At 41.0% G+C, this 23,454-nt stretch overlaps 1 protein-coding gene across 2 annotated transcripts in view; it reads left to right on the forward strand.

The window, feature by feature from the left end:
- The window catches only part of LOC127452298 (alpha-1,6-mannosylglycoprotein 6-beta-N-acetylglucosaminyltransferase B-like), a 236,304-nt gene that overhangs the window by 88,826 nt on the left and 124,024 nt on the right, over positions 1-23,454 (forward strand). The window contains exons 5-7 of one of the 2 annotated variants that reach the window (XM_051717679.1): positions 3,829-3,902; positions 6,327-6,494; positions 8,065-8,256. In XM_051717679.1, the coding sequence (XP_051573639.1) occupies positions 3,829-3,902; positions 6,327-6,494; positions 8,065-8,256 (434 nt within the window). The remainder of the gene's footprint in view (positions 1-3,828; positions 3,903-6,326; positions 6,495-8,064; positions 8,257-23,454) is intronic. The other variant, XM_051717680.1, reaches the window with a different exon arrangement.

Here is a 23,454-nt window from a genome sequence, read left to right on the forward strand (position 1 = left end):
CTTGAACGATTTTAATGTACTGGTATACTCGAATGAAATGAATGAATTACTCAGTCATCTCGTTCATGAACGAGGATCTGCTGACTTACTGAGCAAGAGGAAACATGTCGTTCATTCAGTTCGGCATGTGAGTCATTTGCATTCAACATAGGGGTGAAATGAACTAAAGAAAGTTTATAGTTATGCATATAATCCCAATTTATGAATGTGTAAAAATGACTGAAGACAATACAGTTAAATTGACATGAATTACGAATGAAAATGTTGTGCTTTTGTGCACAGTGTAAGACATTAAGGCTTTTTTTGAACTTCATAAAACGAAGCCCAGCATTTGACAAAATATATGAAAAATAAGACCTGCTTTCTTGTCAACTGTGGCGAAAACGGTTATGTTAAGTGTCAAAACAAGTTTTTTCCTGCTTTTAAAGACTGACAACAGCGTGATCCAGTAGTATTTGAGTGTGGGCTGTAAATGAGCATATCATTGGTTTGAAAACAGTCTGTACTGAAGTAGTCAGACGTTTGAATCTGAGTGAGACAAGACATCTCGTTCACAAATTAAATGAATGAATCAGGCATCTTGTTCATGAACGAGAATCTGCTGGTTGACTGACTGAACAAGAGGAAGAGGCAAGTCATTTGTTCAGCTCGTCAATCCAGTTCAAAAAGGAAAGGGGCTGGATGAATTATGAATAAAAATGAGTGATGACCACACATTACAATGACATATGGATGTTTTTGAAACTCATAATAATTTTTTAGGCTAGTATTGTTGATTTTTTTTAATTTTTTAATTTTTTATTTTTTTTGTATAGCTTTATGAAAAGTTGTGCTTAGAAGTTCACAATATGATAGATATGCTTTGTGTCAAATACTTATGATGCTTAAACACTCTGCAGTACTGAAATGTCTTAGTAGAATTGTAGACACGCAAATTAAAAGGCTAACTAGACTTGGTCCTGGATGAGCTTTTGGTACAATGCAGTTACTCATTCAAAATGGAAAAGACGGTCATTTGGCGCCATCTAACAGTGCAAAGGTGTAATTTGCAGAAATTGTCAATGAACGAATCTGAACTAATCATTTTGTTGAACTAATTCAAGACTCAAGTCACTGGGATGAATCAAAATCCTCACCATTAGTTAAATCTCTGAGACAAAGCGCATTTTGTAAAAGCCAACTTTCGCTTTTTTTTTCTGAATAATAACGTGATATGTAAAAATGTGATAGCCTTTTTGTAGACTCAGAGTTTATATATGTGCATCACCCTTATGCCATAAGTATTGTTTTTTTTATGTAAGCTCCGTGTGAGTGCAATGCTTTTGCTGTTATTTTATTTATTTTTCATTTTTATTTATGCATGTTCATTTATTTTATTTTATTTTATTTTTTTCAAAAAGCAAAGCATAGTTTGTAAAAGTTAGCATATTTTGAAACCGTTCTTGGTCATATACAGTATGCGAATAAAACAAAATATAAATTTCATGTACATGTCCTTTGTTATTTTTTAAATTACATTTTAATTTATGAGTATAATTGTAATTTTTAGAGTACTCAACTACAAAATTATTTCTCATTTTTATCTGATTTGCATAGCCAATGTCTTTGTTCTATTTGGTTATTTTGCTATAATAGGCCGCACAGCTCTTTGAAATAACTGAAATTATGTGGCGAAGTTATATGGACCCATTATACAGCCAAGACTTGCCATAAGCTCACTGAAAAACAATTTTCTTCTGGGTTATTGTCCTATACAGCCAGTGTACCTCCTACTGATCCTGAGGTTTATATGTATTTTTCTTGGAACTCTTTTTATACTACTATTATAAAACAGCCAGTAATTCCTTTCTCTGTGCCCATGCTTGATCTCAAGTAGCTTCTTGTATATAGAACAAACTCTTTCTCTGTTAATTAGGCTAACTGGGAATGGCTACCATTGAGAGATGGGAGTTTTACTAATCATGGTAAGGGGATGTTTGCAGTCTTCTGCTGTTTTTTTTTCTACCGAACAGAAACCGAATACGAGCTCTTAACAAAGCCCAGAGCAAGCCTCATGCAGACAAGTGCTAGTGCAAGGGCAGGAGGCCACTCTTTCATAATGCTTAATAAAGCGAGCTTAACCCTCAGAGACCAAAGCACTGATATGGATAATGTTTTTAAATATGTTTGATGAAGCCACTGGGTATAAAAACATGATGTTTATGCATATTTTGTTTTGGAGGTAATTTCGGAAAAATTGCAATGCTGGGTTTTCAAGGTTGCAAAATTAATTGTGCTCCCCTGAAAGTGCTGTTTATTTGCACGTGCTGTCTGCACTGCTTTAATGCCAGATTTACAAAAATGTAAATGCAAATCAGGCAACGCCAAAAACACATCCCCAAAAACAACTGTGATGAACTTAATTTTCATGTTTAAATGTGTTTTTGTCTTTTGTTTTGGAAGTTTAGTTCCTGTTTTATAGTCATGTGTTCATGTCATGTGATTTCCTGTTTCCTCATGTGATCTTGTCATGTGTTTCCCCTGTTCATGTGTCTTGTTTTCATTAGTTCATTGTTTGAGTGTCTTGTTTATTAGTCTTGTCTTTTCATTGGTTCATGTTTTAGTAATCTAGTTAACTTGTTATTAGTTTAGTCTTGTTGGTTGTCATTGTCATGTGTTTGCCCATGTCCATGTATTTAAACCCTCATGTTTGCCATTGTCTTTTGTCAAGTATTGTGTTAATGTAACATTGTTTGGTTTTCAAGTCAAGTTCATGTTTTGTTTTTGTTCACGTTTGGATTTCATGTTGTTTGGATATATCACTCATCTTGTAAAAAAACTGCACTTGCATTCTTCACATCATCATCATCATCATCATCTTCGTCTGCCTGTCACTGCCAGCTACGATTCCAGAACATGAGGTTTGGTTTTGAGAGCTAGGTTGTGGAGGATGAAGCAGACTATTGCGATCTGGTATACAGTTTTAAGGCTCCGATACACACTGAAGTTCTTCTTCATTTTTTGCTAATAGCTAGAAAGCTGGTCAAAACATTTGTGCAATGGTATAAATGGTAATATAACAGATGTTAACCGGTGCATTTTATTTTATTTTTATAAAATGTATGTTTATTAATATTATGGTGTGTGTGTGTGTGTGTGTGTGTGTGTGTGTGTGTGTGTGTGTGTGTGTGTGTGTGTGTGTGTGTGTGTGTGTGTGTGTGTGTGTGTGTATATATATATATATATATATATATATATATATATATATATATATATATATATATATATATATATATATATATACTGAATGTATGATCTAGAATATGCTTTTATCCAAAGTGACATACACATGGGAACGAGCCAACAATATCTGCACTCTGTGAATTGATAAACAAATATTACAGGTCAAATATTTCTTGAACAATTGCTGAATTTAATCCAAAACTGTCAGAAATGTTGTCAGTAGGCAGTAATCTTGTGTGACTTTGTCATCCTAGATTCAAACTTTAAATATGTTCCTGCCAAACTTGTTGCTGTGATAAATTTCAGAGCTTGAGCTGCATTGTATGGTATATGTGTTTTTTTTTTTTTTTTTTTTTTTTTTTTTTAAACCCACAGTAAATGAAAAATAAGTATTACTTTGCTTTGCTCAAGTGTTGCAAATTTGCTACAGTGGGTCTCTGATGGTTAAATGAAGTTGAATTGACAGAAGATAATGTATGGAGGGCTCTGCCAAAAGAGCCTTGTTAAAGCAAAGAGCATTTCAAAACCACTGGCTTTCAGCACTGGAGTGACTCTACTGTAGAAGAGTGCAATCAGACTGTCACCGCCTGTCCTTTTCATCTACAGGGCGAGATGGAGTTATAAGTCAGTGTGAAGTCCCGAAGGATCCTGGGTACCCAGATTGCGCAAATAAAGTTGATGTAAGTTGACACAGAGATTTTTCAAAAACTCTCATACTCCTTTAATTTTCTTCTTTTTCTTCCATGGTTGCCTAAAGGAAAATAGATTAATGGAAGCAAACAGCGGCGCACGACAAAGGGATTTTTGGCGGGCCGTTCTGATTGATTGATGTGGTTGTTTTAAATGATGTCTTTTTGTTGTTGTATATTCTAGCACACTACATCACCATTTCAGAAAATAATATGGTCCTAGACTTGGGTACTTCCCTAAAAACATGTTTAACAATTGAACCAATTAAAATAGTGTAAAACAGCCATAAGTAACCCAGACTACAGTAACTCATATATTACAGTATATACATTCACCGACCACTTTATTTATTAAGTACATCTACTTATTCATGTGTATATCTAATCAGCCAATCAGTGCAATGTAAAAAATAATGGAGATACGAGTCAGGAGCTTCAGTTAATGTTCACATCAACCAATTGTAGTGAGCAGAATAGCATCTTTAGAATTCACAACATGCACAAACCTTGAGGCAAATGGGCTACAACAGCAGAACACCATGTCAGGTTCCACTTCTGTCAGCCAAAAACAGAAAACTGAGGCTGCTGTTGGCCTACCATTTGTGTACCTCAGCAGAAATCCAGATTCATCAGAACAGGTTATGTTTTTCCAGTCTTTAACTGTCCAGTTTTGGTGAGCCTGTGTTCACAGCAGCCTCAGCTTTCTGTTCTTGGCTGACAGAAGTGGAACCCGACATGGTCTTCTGCTGTTGTAACCCATCCGCCTCAAGGTTTGACATGTACATTTTTAGATGCTATTCTATACAATTGTACAGAGTGGTTATCTGAGTTACCGTAGCTTTTCTGTCAGCTTGAACCAGTCTGGCCATTCTCCGTTGACCTTTCTCATCAACAAGGCATTTCCAACCGCAGAACTGCCGCTCACTGGATGTTTGTTTTTGGCACCATTCTGAGTAAATTCTAGAGACTGTTGTGCTTGAAAATCCCAGGAGATCAGCAGTTACAGAAATACTCAACCAGCTGTCTGGCACCAACAATCATGCCATGGTCCAAATCATATCTGCATGATTTTAACATAAAAAATAAATAAAAAAAACACCTTCTTTTTGGACAGATTTTCAAAAAGATGTCACACTCGTTCTTTCTTCAATTTCACTCGAAGTACTTTGTATTGCCACCCGTAACCCTTATTTAGGGAAAATAGGTATTATTTAAAGGTGCTGTAAGCTATATATTATATAATGTATACTTTATATATAATTATTTAGAAGATGCACAAGCTAGATTTAAATGTAATATGAATATTTCATTTTTGTTAATATGCACTAATATAAAAAACATAGTTATAATACCAAATTCTTTATATATTTACATACTTATTATTACTATTATTATTTAATGTAACTAATATTTACTGTATGTATACATGTACAAAAAATAAATTTTATACATAAGAAATACCACACATGAAATTGTTTTAACTGTCAGTGCAAATTAATGTTTGAATTAGTGTTTGGAACCATTTTATTAAAACAGGCAGTCTGCTCCCATATTTACAAGTCACAAGACAAAGTTTGCAGAAGTATCATGAATATTCTCTATATTGCCCAGTGGCCATAGTTACATAGTACGACAATTGTGACAGCTGAGGTGATTTGAGATGAAGCTAACTCTTAAATTGTGCAGTTTATTCATTACTCTGGTCACTCTGGTCAGGATTGGTTTGCTAAGACATGACACCATCCATTGTCCATGAGCAGTGACTTTTTTTTATTTTTTATATACGTGACAGTTTTTATGCATCTGCTCGTAGAGGTTTTCATTGGCATTAAATTGAAGCCTTAACTTTGTCCATAAATGAGACCTGTGATAATGGTTATACTTGGAACTAGCATAATACCCACTGAAAACTACACAGTATTTTGTTTGCTTTCCACTATTTATAAAAAATAATAGTGAAACAGTAGACATTATTCCACTGTAAACATCCCAAACAGTGGTATGCTTTATTGTTGTCATATGATCTCGTCACATTGCATGCTGGCATACAGTTATCATCTTGACACCTAAAACAGGCATTTTGCATTTCTTATTAAATTCTCTGTAAAAACTCATGGCTGTGCACTAAATTAATAATGAATCAAGAGTTAGAGTTTCATTCATCATCCTCGAAATGAAAGGTCAAGTTGAGCGCATTGTATTAAACAGTATTCTCTATTGTATACAGCACATTTTGGTAAATTTAGTAGTTTGTCCAGGTATAACATGCATATAGAATGTTTTCCTACTGTACACAGTACCATAGACTTCCAAAATTGCAAGAGTAGCATGGTACCAATTCCACTGTGTGCATTTCACGTACATTTCAACAGAGAAAACCTAAAGTTAAGTGTTTCTCATCTCTTAATGTACAAGTGGATGAGGGCCAGATGGACATCAGACCCTTGCTATGCCTTTTATGGAGTGGACGGCTCAGAGTGCTCTTTCCTCATCTACCTCAGTGAGGTGGAGTGGTTCTGCCCCCCGCTGGCCTGGAGGAACCAAAGCAGCCACCTCACAATCAGTCGCCTGCCAAAGAGACAGGTGAATGACTGACAGGCTACAATATTTGCAATACATAATTCATGAATCGGAAGTTAATTTGGCCTTTTGTTTTTTCGAAAACCTAGTGAGTTGCATATGTAGACAGAATTTTAAGGCGTCATAGGCACACTCCAGACACAAAGACTCTTCCAAAAGGTACAGAAGGAACATAACTTCGTTTAGCCAAATTCTAAGACAGTATGATGTATTCTTTGCAGAGAAGGCAGTCCCAATGCAACGAGACCCTCCATTGCGGACAGCAAGCCAAACTAGTTTAACCATTTACCGCTATCTCAAGATTATATGAACACGCGAACTTGTGAAATGTTGATTATAAATAAACAATTAATTCCATACTGAAAAGTACAGATAAGTAAACTAATAAAAATGAACAGTTTACTTTATGTATTTTTATACTTTTTAGTGAACCACACTGAAAGCTTAGCAACATGCTAACCAGTGTTGGGAAAATTACTCAAAAAGGTAATCCACTACAAATTACTAACAATTTATCTAAAGTTGTAATCAGATTACTTTACTGATTATCACATTACTAATACATTTTGTAACTGATTTTTTTTTTTTTTTTTAAATTAACTAAAACGTTACTTTTCTAAAACACTTTTCACAGAATTTTGTTTTTCCGCTCAACAAATAATAAAAAGCCTATATTTATTCCTTGTTCCTTGGCACGCACTTTTCAAATGTCACTGAAACGCAAACAGATGTACATATGAACATATTCATATTTTAAATGTATTATACAGTACATAAATAATATTATTTTAAATGTGTAACCCAAGTAATGTATTTAAAAGTAATTACCTCACTTAAAAGTCAGTAACTGTAATCAAATTACAGTTACTGACGATAATTTAAAATGTAATGTTATACTACTTTTTGACTTTGAAAGTAATTAGACTACAGTAACTAATTACTTTCAAAGTCAAAAAGTAGGGTAACATTACATTAAGTATGCAATCAATAATTGCATTCTTTGTAATCAGATTATTTATTTGATCACTGCCATTTGAGTGTTTAAATGTCAGATGTTTCTCAGATTTAGAACCACATTTACAAGTGAACTAAATCAGATGTTAACAAATTTGATCTCATGTATGTTATTGCAGTTTACACACATGAAACAAAATCTGAACTGTGTCAGCTAGATAACAGTGGAAAACATTACACATTCAAACATTTCCAAAGCCTATGTGTGCAGTGTGCATTCTCACCTGGTTAGGTTCTCTCACATTGTCATTTCAAGTGAAAGTTCCAGTTGTTTAACTTTTATACACACATCATCACAGAACCCTGAAAGGTCTGAAATGAGATATAATTTCTATTAACTTTTTTTTTATTATTATTTATTTATTTTTTTCCTGGAGTGTAGCATTCTCTTGCCAGGTAAAATGACCTGTTTAAATTCCACACTGCTGTTACCAGCATGAGTATTGAGAGTGAGCTAGGATTGTGTTGTTTAAATCTGTCTCAAGATTGTCATTGTCATTGTAAATGTATCATTCTTTAGATTTTGCTCTTTTATCTCACTTTGTCTCTCTTTATCCAGGCATTTCTCCGCTCTGATTTGGCTCTTCTGTTGGAGCAGGTCGGTTCAGGAAAAGAATCTTTAAGCTTCATGAGGAGGCGTATGCGCAGATTGGCTGCACAGTGGGCTGCAGCTGCCCGTAGACTTGATGAGCGCCTGCGCAGTCAGTACAGAGAACAGAAGAGGGTGAGCTGTCACACACTGTCTAAGAAGGTGAATTAGGCTGTGTTTACACTGTCACAAAGAATCAGATTTGTTTTACTCACATTTGACAGATTGGATATTGTTGCACAAGTGTAAACAGACATTTTTTGCATCCAGTCTGAGCCACTTGCAAATGTGGTTTTAAATCAGATACACATCTGATATCTGGACATCTGACCTACGTCTAAACGTATGAAATGTCAATATGAAGACTTGCCTGTAGGCGCTCGCACAAAAACCATTTGGACGGGATTAGTTTTATATGGGGATGTGGGGTAATGTAATAATTACCAGATTTCAGTAATTTTAATCCCGTGTGAATCAGTCATGTCAGTAATTTTCCCAGACATTTTCTGGACTGCGCGTTCCCGAGCTGGTAAAAATTACAGCATGTTTTACCTACTATAAAACGGCCTGTAAAAATAACTGTCATGTGTATTTTGTTGATTCTTGTATTTCATGTCTTATTTTGTAAATTCTAGTTCCTGATTCATGTCATGTGGTTCCCTAGTCATGTGATTCCTGTTTTCCCTCCATGTTCATGTGTCTTGTTTTCATTGGTTTGTTTAATTATCTTGTTTAGAGTTCTGTTGTTCATTGGTTTGTTCTTCCGTGTCCATGTGTTTAAACCCTCATTGTCCTTTGTCAGGTATTGTATGTGTTTAGTAACGTGTCATGCTATGCTATGTCAAGTCAAGTTTAAGTCTATGTCAAGTCGTTTGTTTATTATGTTTCGGATTCACATTTTGGATTTCACGTATGTAAATAAATTGCACTTGGGTTCATCTTTATCACGTCTTTATCATCTTCGTCACTGCCAGTGCCAGCCAATCATTACAGAATACTTGACCCAACCATGAACCCAGCAGTTCTACACCTACATCAGGGGAGTCGTCCCACAGAGGATTACGTTAAGGACTTTTGCGCTCTGGCCTGCCAGGTGGACTTTAATGAGGTTGCCCTCAAAGACTGTTTCCGATTTGGACTAAATGAGCCTATCTCCACTTTTATGCCTGGCGGTCGTAGTTCCCACAGCCTCGCTCAGTATATCGACCCAGCGTTCCACGTCATGGCCGCCGAGCCAGCGTTCCACGTCATGGCCACCGAGCCAGCGGCATCTTTTTTTCCCAATGCCTCAGCCTGCTCCATGCCACATCACGGCCACGCCTCAGCCTGCACCATGCCACTCCTCAGCCTGCTCCATGCCACGTCACGGCCACGCCTCAGCCTGCTCCATGCCACGTCACGGCCATGCCTGAGCAGTTGAACCTGGAGATGGTTCCCGCCCTTGTACCCACCCTTAGTTCTCCTGAGCAGGCAAGGGGAACTTTCAACCCTCCGACCCCACCTGGACCCTCCGAGCCCTGGACTCCACATTGGCCTGTTGGTCCCTCGACATTGCCTCAGCTCTGCATTCCCTCGGCTCCACTGAGGTCCTTCAGCCTGTCGGGTTTGCCGGGGTCCCTCGTCCCTCTGGCTCCTCCTTGGTCTGTGGGTCACCTAGCTCTGCCTTGGCTTTCCGATCCTCTGGCTGCGACTCATCCCTCCAATCTGTCAGCTCCACCAGGGACCTCCTTCCCTACGGCTCCACCTTTGTCCTCAGTCCCACCAGCTCCGCCTCAGTCTACTGATCCCCCAGCTCCACCTTGCACCTCTGAGCCTCCAGCACTGCCTTGGTCCTTCCTGCCATCAGCTCCACCCTGGCCCTTCGAGTCTTCGGCTACTCTCCGGGTATCCAGTTCTCCATGGCTCCGCCCCTCACGGGCTCCACCCTGATCCCACGCTCCATGCCCTGCCAAGCCATGTCTCAAGACCACCCCCCAGCTCCCTATTGAACTTTGAAATTTATGTCATGTTTTATGTGTTTTGTTTATGTGTTGGGGCATCAGGAGCCACCCCTTAGTCGGGGGGATTTGTCATGTGTATTTTGTTGATTCTTGTATTTCATGTCTTTTGTAAATTCTAGTTCCTGGTTCATGTCATGTGGTTCCGGGCTAGCTGTTCCGGAACTTACCTGCTCGTACCTGACAATACACGGGACGAAACCGGCTCAACCCGGAGATTGTAGAACCTCGCAAAGTGATGGGTGTTGCCCAGCCTGCTGCTCTGCAGATGTCTGCAAAAGAGGCACCACTGGTCAGGGCCCAGGAGGCCGCTACACTCCTAGTAGAGTGGGCTCGTAACCCCACAAGGGGAGGCACGTCCTGAGTGTGATATGCCATCACGATGGCGTCAATGACCCAGTGGGCGATCCTCTGTTTGGAGACAGTGCTTCCTTTCCGCTGTCCACCAAAGCAGACAAAGAGCTGCTCGGAGCTTCTAAAGCTCTACATATGATCCAAATAGACGCGTAAAGCACGCACCGGACACAGCAATGCCAAGGCTGGTTGTGACATGCAACGGGAGTGTAGACCGCCTTGACGGTTAATGTACGCTACCGTCGCCGTGTTGTCTGTCCGGACCAACACGTGCTTGCCCTGGATCAACGGCCGGAACCTCCACAGGGCGAGCAGTACTGCCAACAACTCGAGGCAGTTGATGTGCCAACACAGCCGCGGGCCAATCCAGGAGCCAGCGGCTGTGTGCCCATTGCATACGGCACCCCAGCCCATCTTGGAGGTGTCTGTCGTAACCATGATGTGCCTGGAGACCTGCTCTAGTGGAACCCCTGTCCGTAGAAATGCAAGGTCGGTCCAAGGGCTGAAGAGGCGGTGACAGATTGGCGTGACGACCACGCGATGTGTCCCACGGTGCCATGCCCATCTCGGGACTCGAGTCTGAAGCCAGTGCTGAAGCGGACTCATGCATCAAACCGAGCGGGGTGGCCATTGCTGAGGATGCCATATGCCCCAGGAGCCTCTGAAAAAGTTTAAGTAGAACCGCTGTCTTCTGTCTGAATGCCTTCAGACAGTTCAGCACCAACTCGTGAGGTGCGCCATCATCGAGACTGAGTCCAACTCCAAGCCGAGAAAAGAGCTTGCTCTTTTCCCAGTTGACCCGACGCCCCAGTCGGCTGAAGTGTGTGAGCACCAGGTCCCTGTGCGCACACAACACATCCTGAGAGTGAGCTAGGAGTAGCCAGTCATCGAGATAATTGAGGATGCGGACGCCCACTTCCCTTAGCGGGGCAAGGGCTGCCTCTGCGACCTTCATGAAGATGCGAGGGGACAAGGACAGGCCAAAGGGGAGCAAACAGCAGGAAGGGTCTGTGTCGAGGTAAGACCGAGACGTGGAAGTACGCGTCCTTCAGGTCTACCGCCACGAACCAATCTTGACGCCGGACACTCGCTAAAATGCGTTTTTGCGTCAGCATCTTGACCGGTTCAGTGCTCGCAGGTCCAAGACTGGCCACAACCCACCGCCTTTCTTCGGTACGATGCAGTAGGGGCTGTAAAACCCCTTCTTCATCTCGGCTGGAGGGACAGGCTCTATCGCACCTGAAGCGGACGCCGCTGAACCTGGACGGGTGCCTTGCAAACCGAATCGCGTAGCCGAGTCGGATGGTCTGGGTCAGCCATCGCGATGGGTTGGAAAGCGCGAGCCACGCGTCCAAACTCTGGGTGAGGTGGACCAAGGGGAAAATCACATCGGACGTACCGGTGGGTGGGGCATCACGGCAGGGTGGAGCCTGATGCTCCACTTCGAGGGGGCTCGAACCCCGTGGCTGTGCTGAGTCCAGAGACATTGAAGCACTTACCTGGCTCCTGATGCCCACCATAAGATTGATGGGCATGTTTGTGCCACAGCTGGGCACACAGGGGCGGTGGGTCCACCACTGGAGCGCCAAACCTGCCAAAATGGGATGGTGGATGGTGGTCGTGACTACGGCTGTGCGCACCTGACATGTGACCCAGGGAACAAGAAAACCACTCTTTTGTTAAAGTTTTGTGTGAAAAATGAAACAAAAGATTCTCCTCCCGGCCCTCCACCAGGGGATGGAGTGGTCTGTCCACCAGCTCCATAGAAGCGGATCTCCTCGTCCCTGAGTCTCCCATCTCAGGGGTGCTTCGAAGCCTTCCTTGGGTTCTTGGCGGCCGACCGCGAGACGGGTGGTGTCTGCTTCATGTGGTGGGCTCCACGCCGGGCCGCGGGGGCGGGCTGCGGCGCAGCCGGTGCTGTTGCTGCAGGAGGACGCCCTTGGCGATGAGCAGATGGGGTGCGGGGTCTTGAGCCACGCCAGGGCAGGATGTGCTGTATAGCCTCCGTCTGCTTCTTCACCGCCGAGAACTGCTGGGCGAAGTCCTCAACGAAGTCGCCGAACAGGCTGACCTGGGAAATGGTGGCGTCAAGGAACCATACCTTGTCAGCCTCTCTCATCTCGAGCATGTTTAGCCATAGGTGGTGCTCATGGACCACCAGGGTGGACATCGCCTGCCCGAGAGACCGCGCCATGACCTTCGTCACCCGGAGAGTGAGGTCAGTTGAAGAGTACAGCTCTTGCATCAATCCCAGGTCGGAACTACCCTCGTGCAGTTCTCTTAGCGCCTTGGCTTGGTGCACTTTCAGGAGAGCCATGGCATGCAGGGCGGAGGCGGCCTGTCCAGCATCACCGCAGGCCTCAGTTGCCAGAGACAACATAACCCTACAGGTGCTGGACGTGGGTCTCAGGTGGCCCCACCAGGTGGCAGCACTTTGTGGGCACAGTTGCACTGCAACCACCTTATCCACCTGGGGAATCACCAAGTAACCCATGGCAGCCCCACCATCGAGGGTAGTGAGAGCGGAGGAGCTCAGAGACCAGGTCCAGGCAGTGAAAGGTGCTCGCCATGACCTCGTGAACTCCTCATGCACCTCCAGGAAGAAAGGGACCGGGGCGGAGCATGGCCGTGAGCGGCGCTCCGGGCACAGGAACCAATCTTTAGGCTGCGAGGGTAAATGCGGGATGGAGGGTTCCACTCCTGCCCAACACATGCAGCCACCCAGGCAAGCATGGCTGCCATATGTGCATCAGGCTGCGACTGGGCGACCACACCCGAAGGTGGGAGCCCAGTCGAGTCCTCAGCGTCAGACTGGACATCTCGCTCTCCAATGCTGCAATCGAGAGCTCATCCACTTCGCGAGCGCCACAACAAGATCACAAACTCATCCTGAGATGAGCCGGCGGTCCCATCCCAGCTGGGCAAACGAGTGTACTGGGGAATGGGAGGTCCGTGGGGCGTTACCCGGTGGAGTGGCTCCCATTGGGGTCCCCAAATCGGCCCCAGTGCTAACCGACGTGGCCTCAAACCCATAGGTAGAAGGACCGAGGCGGGGAGCCGCTGGGGTAGTCTTTCCCTCTAACAAAGGAAAAACTGCGACCGCAACGTTGCCATGGTCACGCTCTTGCAGTGAGAACATGACCCGTCCACGAACACTGTCACCGCGTGGGCAGCGCCCATGCACGTAAGACCGCGATCATGGCCATCGGAAGCTGAGAGGTAACGACCACAACCAGGAAATACACACAAATGGAAACGCTAAAAAGATGCTCTCCATTAATGCCACTCTTTTAAGAAGGGAAAATGTACTCTGTTACTGGGTCAGGTTTGTAGGCCTCCTTGCTCGCACACGATTTTTCAGTTCTGCCCACAAATTTTCTAGAGGATTGAGGTCAGGGCTTTGTGATGACCACTCAAAAACCTTGACTTTGTTGTCCTTAAGCCATTTTGCCACAACTTTGGAGGTATGCTTGGGGTCATTTTCCATTTGGAAGACCCATTTGCGACCGAGCTTTAACTTCCTGGCTGATGTCTTCAGATGTTGCTTCAATATATCCACATAATTTTCCTTCCTCATGGTGGCATCTATCTTATGAAGTGCACCAGATCCTCCTGCAGCAAAGCACCCCCACAACATGATACTGCCACCCCCATGCTTCATGGTTGGGATGGTGTTTTTCGGCTTGCAAGCCTCACCCTTTTTCCTCCAAACATAACAAAGGTCATTATGGCCAAACAGTTAATATTTTGTTTCATCAGACCAGAGGACATTTCTCTGAAAAGTAAGATCTTTGTCCCCATGTGCACTTGCAAACTGTAGTCGAGCTTATTTATGGTGGTTTTGGAGCAGTGGTTTCTTCCTTGCTGAGCAGCTTTTCAGGTTATGTCGATATAGGACTTGTTTTACTACGGATATATACTTGTCTACCTCTTTCCTCCAGCATCTTCACAAGGTCCTTTGCTGTTGTTCTGGGATTGATTTGCACTTTTCGCACCAAACTACGTTCAACTCTAGGAGACAGAATGCGTCTCCTTCCTGAGCGGTATGATGGCTGCGTGGTCCCATGGTGTTTATACTTTCGTACTATTGTTTGAATAGATGAATGTGGTACCTTCAGGCATTTGGAAATTGCTCCCAAGAATGAACCAGACTTGTGGAGGTCCACAACTTTTTTCTGAGGTCTTGGCTGATTTCTACTGATTTTCCCATGATGTCAAGCAAAGAGGCACTGAGTTTGAAGAGTGGCAATTTCTCAGTGCCAGCAAAGCCTTCACTGCTGGCGTAACATACCTAATAACTAAATATTTTTTCATCCTTTCATTCTCATTGACTTTTTTGCCTATGTATTTTCAATCGCTTCCACTCCTAATTAATCTACAAATGAATAGCAAAAAACAAAAAAATGTATCCAATCAGAATTTATTCCTCGATGCTTACAAGCAAAGTGTGACAACTGTTTCACAAATCGCATGCCTGGAGCCGTACTGCTTCGGGAGCATGTGAGTCTGAGCTCTACCCTGTCAGGCCTTCAGAATTTCCACAGAATCCCTCAACAGTGTAAGTGAATAGGCATCTAAAATCAGACTGTCAGATTCGTCAGCCAATCAAATCGACTTATTTGTTCTTTTGGGTGTGGTCTTTAGGATATGTCCCATTCCAGGCCTCTAGCTGGCCTTGAGTGACACAATCACGCTTTAAGTGATGTACTGTATGTAATTTGAAAGCGTAGAGCGCAAGATCTTTCTGACAAGTCGGCTGTCATCACTGCTGGTATTGCCGTTGAGAAAGAGATCCTTTGGATTTAAAAACCTAAGATGTTCTGCATGATCATGCGATTGATTAATTAAACAGGAAAGGAGGACTGAGTTTCACTTCAAGCAAATTGGTAAGTGCTTTTTGCATTGTTATAGCAACATCAGGAGTTTTCTAAGTGTAAATTAGGCTGCTTGAGCATTCAGTGTCAGATCAAGTTTTGAAAAGTAACCGTTTACCCTGACGAAACAAAATTATTGCAAGCAAAATTTAAATCGCAAATATTATTAGAGAGCTTTTTCTTGGTATTAGACCTCCTTGGTTCTAGCTTTCAAGCGTGGACATGTTTTTAAAATTTAAATTGGTATTATTAGTTGACTGCCACGTAATGTATTCATTGTGAAACTGTGTTTTCTTAATGGCATGAATCACACTGAAGGCCTAGACTTAAAATGCATGGGCCGTGGCTGAGTTTGAAGGTAGGCCTTAAAATACATCCACTGGTACACCTCCAATTCAGTACACCTTCTATCAGAAGCTAATTGGCTAATTGTCTAAAGGCTTGACATCATTTTCTGGAATTTTCCAAGCTGCTTAAAGGCACAGTTAACTTCTGACCCACTGGAATTGTGATATAGTCAGTTAAAAGTGAAACAATCTGTCTGTAAACAATTGTTGGAAAAATTACTCATGTCATGCACAAAGTAGATGTCCTAAATGACTTGCCAAAACTATAGTTTGCTAATATTAAATCTGAGGAGTGGTTAAAAAATTAGTTTAATCAGAATCAGATTTATTTATCCTTTAAGTATGCTTACACATACAAGGAGTTTGTCTTGTCTTGTGAAAGGAGCTTCCAGTACACAACAATACAAAAACAGCAACAAAATTGAATAAAAAATGGATAAATATTGAAAAGAAAAAAGTATATATAGAATACAAAATAGACTAATATATACGCACATATATACACACACATATACACTACCAGTCAAAAGTTTTGAAACACTTGACTGAAATGTTTCTCATGATCTTAAAACTCTTTTGATCTGAAGGCATTTGGTTATATGTTTGAAATTAGTTTTGTAGACAAAAAAAGAATAGTGCCACCATATTAATTTATTTCATTATAAAACTAAAATGTAATTAAAAAACAAAAAAACGTTTTGATATTGATGACTTGGAACAAATAAAGAAAAGCAGCCAATAAGTGCCCAACATAGATGGGAACTCTTTCAATACTGTTTAAAAAGCATCCCAGGGTGATACCTCAAGAAGTTGGTTGAGAAAATGTCAAGAGTAACTAACATGTCTGCAAATTCTAGGCAAAGGGTGACTACTTTGAAGATGGTAAAATATAACACAGTTTTGATTCATTTTGGATTTTGTTTAGTCACAACATAATTCCCATAGTTCCATTTATGTTATTCCATAGTTTTAATGACTTTAATATTATTCTAAAATATGAGAATGAGTAAGTGTTTCAAAACTTTTGACCGGTAGAGTGTGTGTGTGTGTGTGTGTGTGTGTGTGTGTGTGTGTATATGTATATGTATATATATATATATATATATATATATATATATATATATATATATATATATATACATATATATATATATATATATACATACATACATACGTATATATATATATATATATATACACATACACACACACACACATACGTAGTGAAAATCTAAATACAAATCGGTTATATACAGTGCAAGGGAATGTAATGGCAGAAGAGGTAGGATGTGTTGGATAATATAAAAAGACTAAGCTGTGTATTGCACATTAATTATTGCTCAGTGGGGCAGTTTTAACTGTTCATGAGACGGATAGCCTGGGGGAAAAAACTGTTCCTGTGCCTGATGGTTCTGGTGCTCAGAGCTCTGAAGCATCGGCCAGAAGGCAACAGTTCAAAAAGGTAGTGGTCAGGGTGAGTGGGGTCCAGAGTGATTTTTCCAGCCTTTTTCCTCACTCTGGAAATGTATTGTTCTTGAAGGGAGGGCAGGGGACAGTGTTGGGGGGTTCCTCCTAAAGTCCACAATCATCTCCACCGTTTTGAGCGTGTTCAGCTCAAGGTTGTTTTGACTGCACCAGACAGTCAGCTGTTAAACCTCCTTCTGTATGCAGATTCATCGTCAACTCGGATGAGGCCGATGACAGTGGCGTCGTCTGCATACTTCAGGAGCTTAACAGAGGGGTCCTTGGCGATGCAGTCATTGGTGTAGAGGGAGAAGAGTAGTGGGGAGAGCACACATCCACGGGGGGCACCAGTGCTGATTGTACAGGTGCTCGAAGTGAATTTCCCCTGTCTCGCAAGCTGCTGCCTGTCTGTCAGAAAGCTGGTAATCCACTGACAGATAGATGTGGGAACAGAGAGTTGGTGAAATTTAGTCCGGAGAATAGCTGGGATGATGGTGTTGAAAGCCAAACTGAAGTCCACAAAAAGGACCCTTGCATATGTCCTTGGTCTGTCCAGATGTTGCAGGATATGATGCAATCCCATGTTGACTGCATCATCCACAGACCTGTTTGCTCAAGCAAATTGAAGGTAATCTAGAAAGGGTCCAGTGATGTCCTTCAGGTGGGCCAACACCAGTCTCTCAAATGACTTCATGACCGCAGACGTTAGGGCAACAGGTTTGTAGTCATTAAGTCCTGTGATTTTTGGTTTCTTTGGGATGGAGATGATAGTGGAACATTTGAAGCAGCATGGGAATTCGCACTGCTCCAGTGATCTGTTGAAGATCTGTTTGAAGATGGGGGCCAGCTGGTTAGCACAGGATCTAAGACATGCAGGCGAAACGCCATCTGGGCCCTGTGCTTTCCTTATCCTTTGTTTTCGAAAGACGGCACACATCATCTTCACAGATCTTAAGTGCAGGTTGAGTAGCAGAAGGGGGGAGGAGGGGGGTTGCAGGAGGTGTTGGTGTTTGTGTGACGTGAAGGTCAGAGTGGGGTGTGAAATTGGGCCTTTCAAATCTTCAGTAGAACAGATTCAGGTCATCAGCCAGTTGTTGGTCCACCACAAGGTTGGGGGCAGGAGTCCTGTAATTCGTAAATTGTTTCATGCTGCTCCACACTGATGCAGGGTCGTTAGTTGAAAACTTGTTTTTCAGCTTCTCAGAGTATCTTATTTTAGCCACTCTGATTCCCTTATTCAGTGTGTTCCTGGCCTGATTGTACAAGACTTTATCCACAACTCTGTAAGCATCCTCTTTGGCCTGATGAAGCTGCCTGAGTTCTGCTGTAAACCATGGTTTGTCGTTGTTAAATGTTAAATAAGTCCTAGTAGGAATGCACATATCCTCACAGAAACTGATATGATGTTACAGTATCTGTGAGCTCGTCCAGATTGGTGTCTGCAGCTTCAAAAACACTCCAGTCAGTGCAGTCAAAGCAGGCTTGTAGTTCCAGCTCTGCTTCATTGGTTCATCTCTTTACAGTCCTTACTACAGGCTTAGAAGATTAATTTCTGTCTGTAGGTTGTAAGAAGATGAACCAGACAGTGATCAGATTGTTCCTAGAGCAACTTTGGGACTGAGCGATATGCATACTTTATTGTTGTGTAGCAGTGATCCAGTATATTTCTGTCTCTGGTTGGGCATGTAATGTGGTGTTTGTATTTGGGCAGTTCACATGTGAGGTTTGCTTTGTTAAAATCCCCAAGAATAATAATAAGTGAGTCCGGGTATTGTTGTTCCATGTTTGTGATTTAATCAGCAAGCTGTTGCAGCGTGGCATGCAAACACACATTTGGCGCGATATACACACTCACCAGAATAAACGAGGAAAACTCCCCTGGTGAGTAGAAAGGCTTACAGTTTATAAAGAGCGCTTCCAAATTAGGATAGCACATCTTCTTTAATGTTGTTACTTCAGTACACCAACTTTCATCGATGTAAAACATGTTCCACTGCCTCTCCTTTTCCCCGTTAACTCCGCGATGCGTTCCGCTCCGAACAGCTGAAAGCCCGGCAGATGTAATGCGCTGTCAGGAATGGCTTCACTCAGCCAGGTTTTTGTGAAGCACAAGGCAGCAGAGGTTGAAAAGTCCTTGTTTGTGCAGGTGAGGTGATGTAGTTTGTCCGTTTTGTTAGGGAGAGAGCGGAGATTCGCTAGATGAATGCTCAGCAGCGCTGTTCGAAATCCACGCTGACGCAGCCTGACCCAGCGCGCCTGCTAGTCTCCCTCGTCTGCGTCTCATAGTGCGTTTAAACAACACAGCCGCGCCTCCGACTAATGTCCAACAAAACGTCAGAATATTCAAAATCCGGGAAAAGATTGACTGGTATTTGCTGTCGAATGTTCAGCAGTTCGTGACTTCAACCTAAGTGTATGTAAACTTCTGACTTCAACTGTATACTTCATTTCCTTTCAAAATGCACTTATTTCCTTCTAAGGAAAGGAAACTAAACAGTACTTAACAATAATGTTTTATTTACATTTTCCAAATGAAACCTTCCACAATATAAAGATAGGAATGCACTAAAATAGCACCTATTCAAATAACATTAAATGTTTCCCAAAGTCTAATTGGGAGCTTGACTAATTGAAAGAACTAGTCCCCACATAGGTTGCATATTCATTGCAATGTGCATTAAATCTCTTAAACTGTCATCATCCACAATATTAATCTGCCGGAAAACTGTAGCTATCCACTTTGTTACAGCAATCGTGAACCACGTTCATGATTCGCGTCAGGGTGTCACCGCCAGTGTCAAGTGGCGCTTTGAACTCCATCAAAAGTGGTTGCAAACAATGTCTCATTCTGCATTTTCATGAAAGTTAAGACTTGCCGTGCTTCTTTGGCAATTAAACTGTACATTACAGAGGCTGCAAAGTACTTGATTTCTGTCACAAGTCCCATCTGGGCTTGTTTTGTACAAGAAATAGCGTAAGAGCTCCTTTCTCCATAATTTGATCAATGACACGACTGTTGTGTGTGTTTGTGGTGTGTGCATCAGTGTAATGAGTCCGGGCGGACACATCACAAAGGTTCAGTCCTTTTTCAACCAGTGTTTATTCTGGTTTATGCTGTATTAATGGTAAATGCATTAATCAGGATTAAGACAAATTAACGCATGAAACATTTTTAATCGCATGCGTTAACCCGTTAACTTTGACAGCTCTAATGGATTTATTTATTTATTGCGATGTCTGAGGATAAAATGGGTAATTTTAAGCATATAATATTTTTAAAAGCCTATTTTTTTTTTTTTACATTTCTAGGGCTAAACTGCACACTATCAGTTAGTATACATAATTTATTAACAACAATTACAAAACACCTATATTATTATATAAATAATAATAAATAAATCATTAATAATACATATTATTACATATATATATATATATATATATATATATATATATATATATATACATTATTTATTTATTACTACGTAGGAATTTACTGACTTTTTAAACAGGTATCCCGAACACGCACCCAGTCTTCCATTGGTCAAGCAAACAGATAGTCTCACCCTAAACTCACGCCATTGGTTGAGGCAATGTTACTATGTTGTGCTTTTAAGGATACTCAAACAAACAGAGCAATGTTTTCATAGTGCCACATAGCCACAGTGTTTATCTGGCAAAAATGTCTATATCCATAATGAAGGTGCACCAGGCAGTGCACAGAGAAATTCAGAATTGATTATGGTATTTGACAAAGATAAAAATAAATGAGAAGTGTCATAAAAATAAATAAATACCACAATTATATTAGAATTTGATTTGCAAAGGACCCCCATGACAGCCAAAAAATATCAGTTGATTTACTTATATTTTTTTATAAAAACAGACATGTATGTTTTAGATGAAATCACTATGTTAAAATCAAAGTTGAAATAAAAATAAATAATAATAATTTACCTAACCAAAACTTGTCCTGCCGAGTTTTTTATTATAAAGATTATTAGCTGTATAGTTTGTACGGGGTACCATTTCCTTTTTCAAAAATCAGTTGCAAGCAAACCTAGTACAGACTGATTTTTTTTTTTTTTTTTTTATTTATTTTTTTTATTTTATAAAGTACCAAGCCTGAATAAACAACTTCAGACTCATTATATTAGATCAAATCAGTCTCAAAGCAAGCTACAGATCAAATACACACTCTGGTTGAACCCTCATACATTTTAGAGAGCAGCATTTTATCTGTCACACAGAGAAGTGGTTTTCTGAGAAGAGGGTGACTATTTAAAAACCATTTGCTTTGAGTAAAGTATGCTGTTTGTGAGGTAGACTGGTAAATATTACTGCCTATCCAAGGTAATTTCAGGACTCTGTGAATTTGTTTGTGGTGGCAGGTTGCATTTTGCATGTCATGGATGTTTAATATTGGTTCTCTGTCAGTTCATATGTATATTTGTCTTTGCTTGCTCTTTCTCTCCCCATTCATCTGGGTTATACCTTTGATGTCCCATTTCGAATCATTTAACATGCTGTTAAAGCCTTTCAGCAGACTTTACATTCAGCAGACCCCCTGTACCCGAGTGGATACAAAAGTCTTTTTTTGTTTATTTTGTTTTGTTTTTTTGTAATTTGATGCACAAGTAAATACTGACTTGTTTTTGTATTTTAAAATTTTTTTTAGCTTTTGCATGTATGATAACTTCTGTGACTTTTGCAAAGTTGCTGTTCACACAATCAGTAAGGACATATGGCATTTGTGGTGCCGAGGCAACCAGTGTCAGATCTCAAACAAGGGTGATATATGTAGTATATAAATATTTGTAGAAATTTTCCCCTAGAAATGGTAAGTTACACAAATATATTTCAGAGACATCATCAGTCTGTCAGCATCTTGAGGAAAGACATGCAACTCTTTCATGTTTTGCACAATGAAAATGCATACAGTGGCAAGAAAAAGTATGTGAACCCTTTGAAATTACTTGCATTTATGTATAGATTTGTATTAAAATATGGCTTGATCTTCATTTAAGTTACAGTAATGAACAAACATAATCTGTTTTAATTAATAACACACAAATTGCTTTATTGTCCTTGTATATATTGAATTTATCAGTCAAACATTCACAGTGTAGGTTAGAAAAAGTATCTGAACCCCTAGGCTAATGACGTCCACAAAAGCTAATTAGAGTCAGGAGTTGGCAAACCTGGCATCTAATTAATGAAAACATTTTGAAGGTGTGGGTTATAGCTACTTTGAATTATAAAAAGCACTCAAACATTTTGAGTTTGCTATTCACAAGAAGCATCTGCTGACATGGACCTTGCCTCGCAAAGAGATCTCAGAAGACCTACGATCAAGAATTGTTTCTTTGCATAAAGCTGTAAAGGGTTACAAAGTTATCTTGAAGAGCTTAGATATTAATCTGTCCACAGTTATACAAATTGTCTATAAATGGAGACGATTTAGTACAGTTGCAACTCTCCCTAGAAGTGGCTGTCCAGCCAAGATGACTCAAAGAGCACAACGCAGAATGCTCAGTGAGGTAAAAATAAACCCTAGAGTGACAACTAAAGACTTGAAGGAATAATTGAAACTGGTTAACATCTCTGTTCTTGAGTCTACTATACGGAAAACATTAAACAGGCATGCTGTCCATGACAGGACACCATGAAGGAAGCTGCTGCTTCCAACAAAAACATTGCTGGGTGCCTGAAGTTTGCCAAAGACTATCTTGACACTCCACAATGCTACTGGGAACATTTTTTGTGGACTGATGAAACTAAGGTTGAATTTTTTGGGAAGAACATGCAGCACTACGTATGGTGTAAAAAGGGCACCACATACCAACATGAAAACAACATCCCAACGGTAAAATAATGTGGAGGGAGCATCATGATTTTGGGCTGCTTTGCTGCTTTGGGGCCTGGACCTCTTGCCATCATCAAGGGAAAAATGAATTCCTAATTTTATCAAGATATCCTACAGGATAAAATCAGGGTGGCTGTGTGCCAGCTGAAGCTCAGTAGAAGTTGGGTGATGCAGCAGGACAATGACCCTAAACATTGAAATAAATCCACTTCAGAATGGCTTCAAAAAAAAAAAAAAATCCACCTTTTGGAGTGGCCCAGTCAGAGCCCAGACCTTAACCCAATAGAGATGCTGTGGAATGACCTCAAGAGAGCCATTCACACCAGACATCCTAAGAATATGGCTGAGCTGAAGCAGTTCTGTAAGCAAGAATGGTCCAAAATTCCTTCTGAAATTTGTGCAGGTCTAATTCACAGCTACCGGACACGCTTGGTTGAGGTTATTGCTGCCAAACGAGG

The sequence above is a fragment of the Myxocyprinus asiaticus genome, chromosome 14 (assembly GCF_019703515.2).
Source record: "Myxocyprinus asiaticus isolate MX2 ecotype Aquarium Trade chromosome 14, UBuf_Myxa_2, whole genome shotgun sequence".
NCBI classification, from domain to species: Eukaryota; Metazoa; Chordata; class Actinopteri; order Cypriniformes; family Catostomidae; genus Myxocyprinus; species Myxocyprinus asiaticus.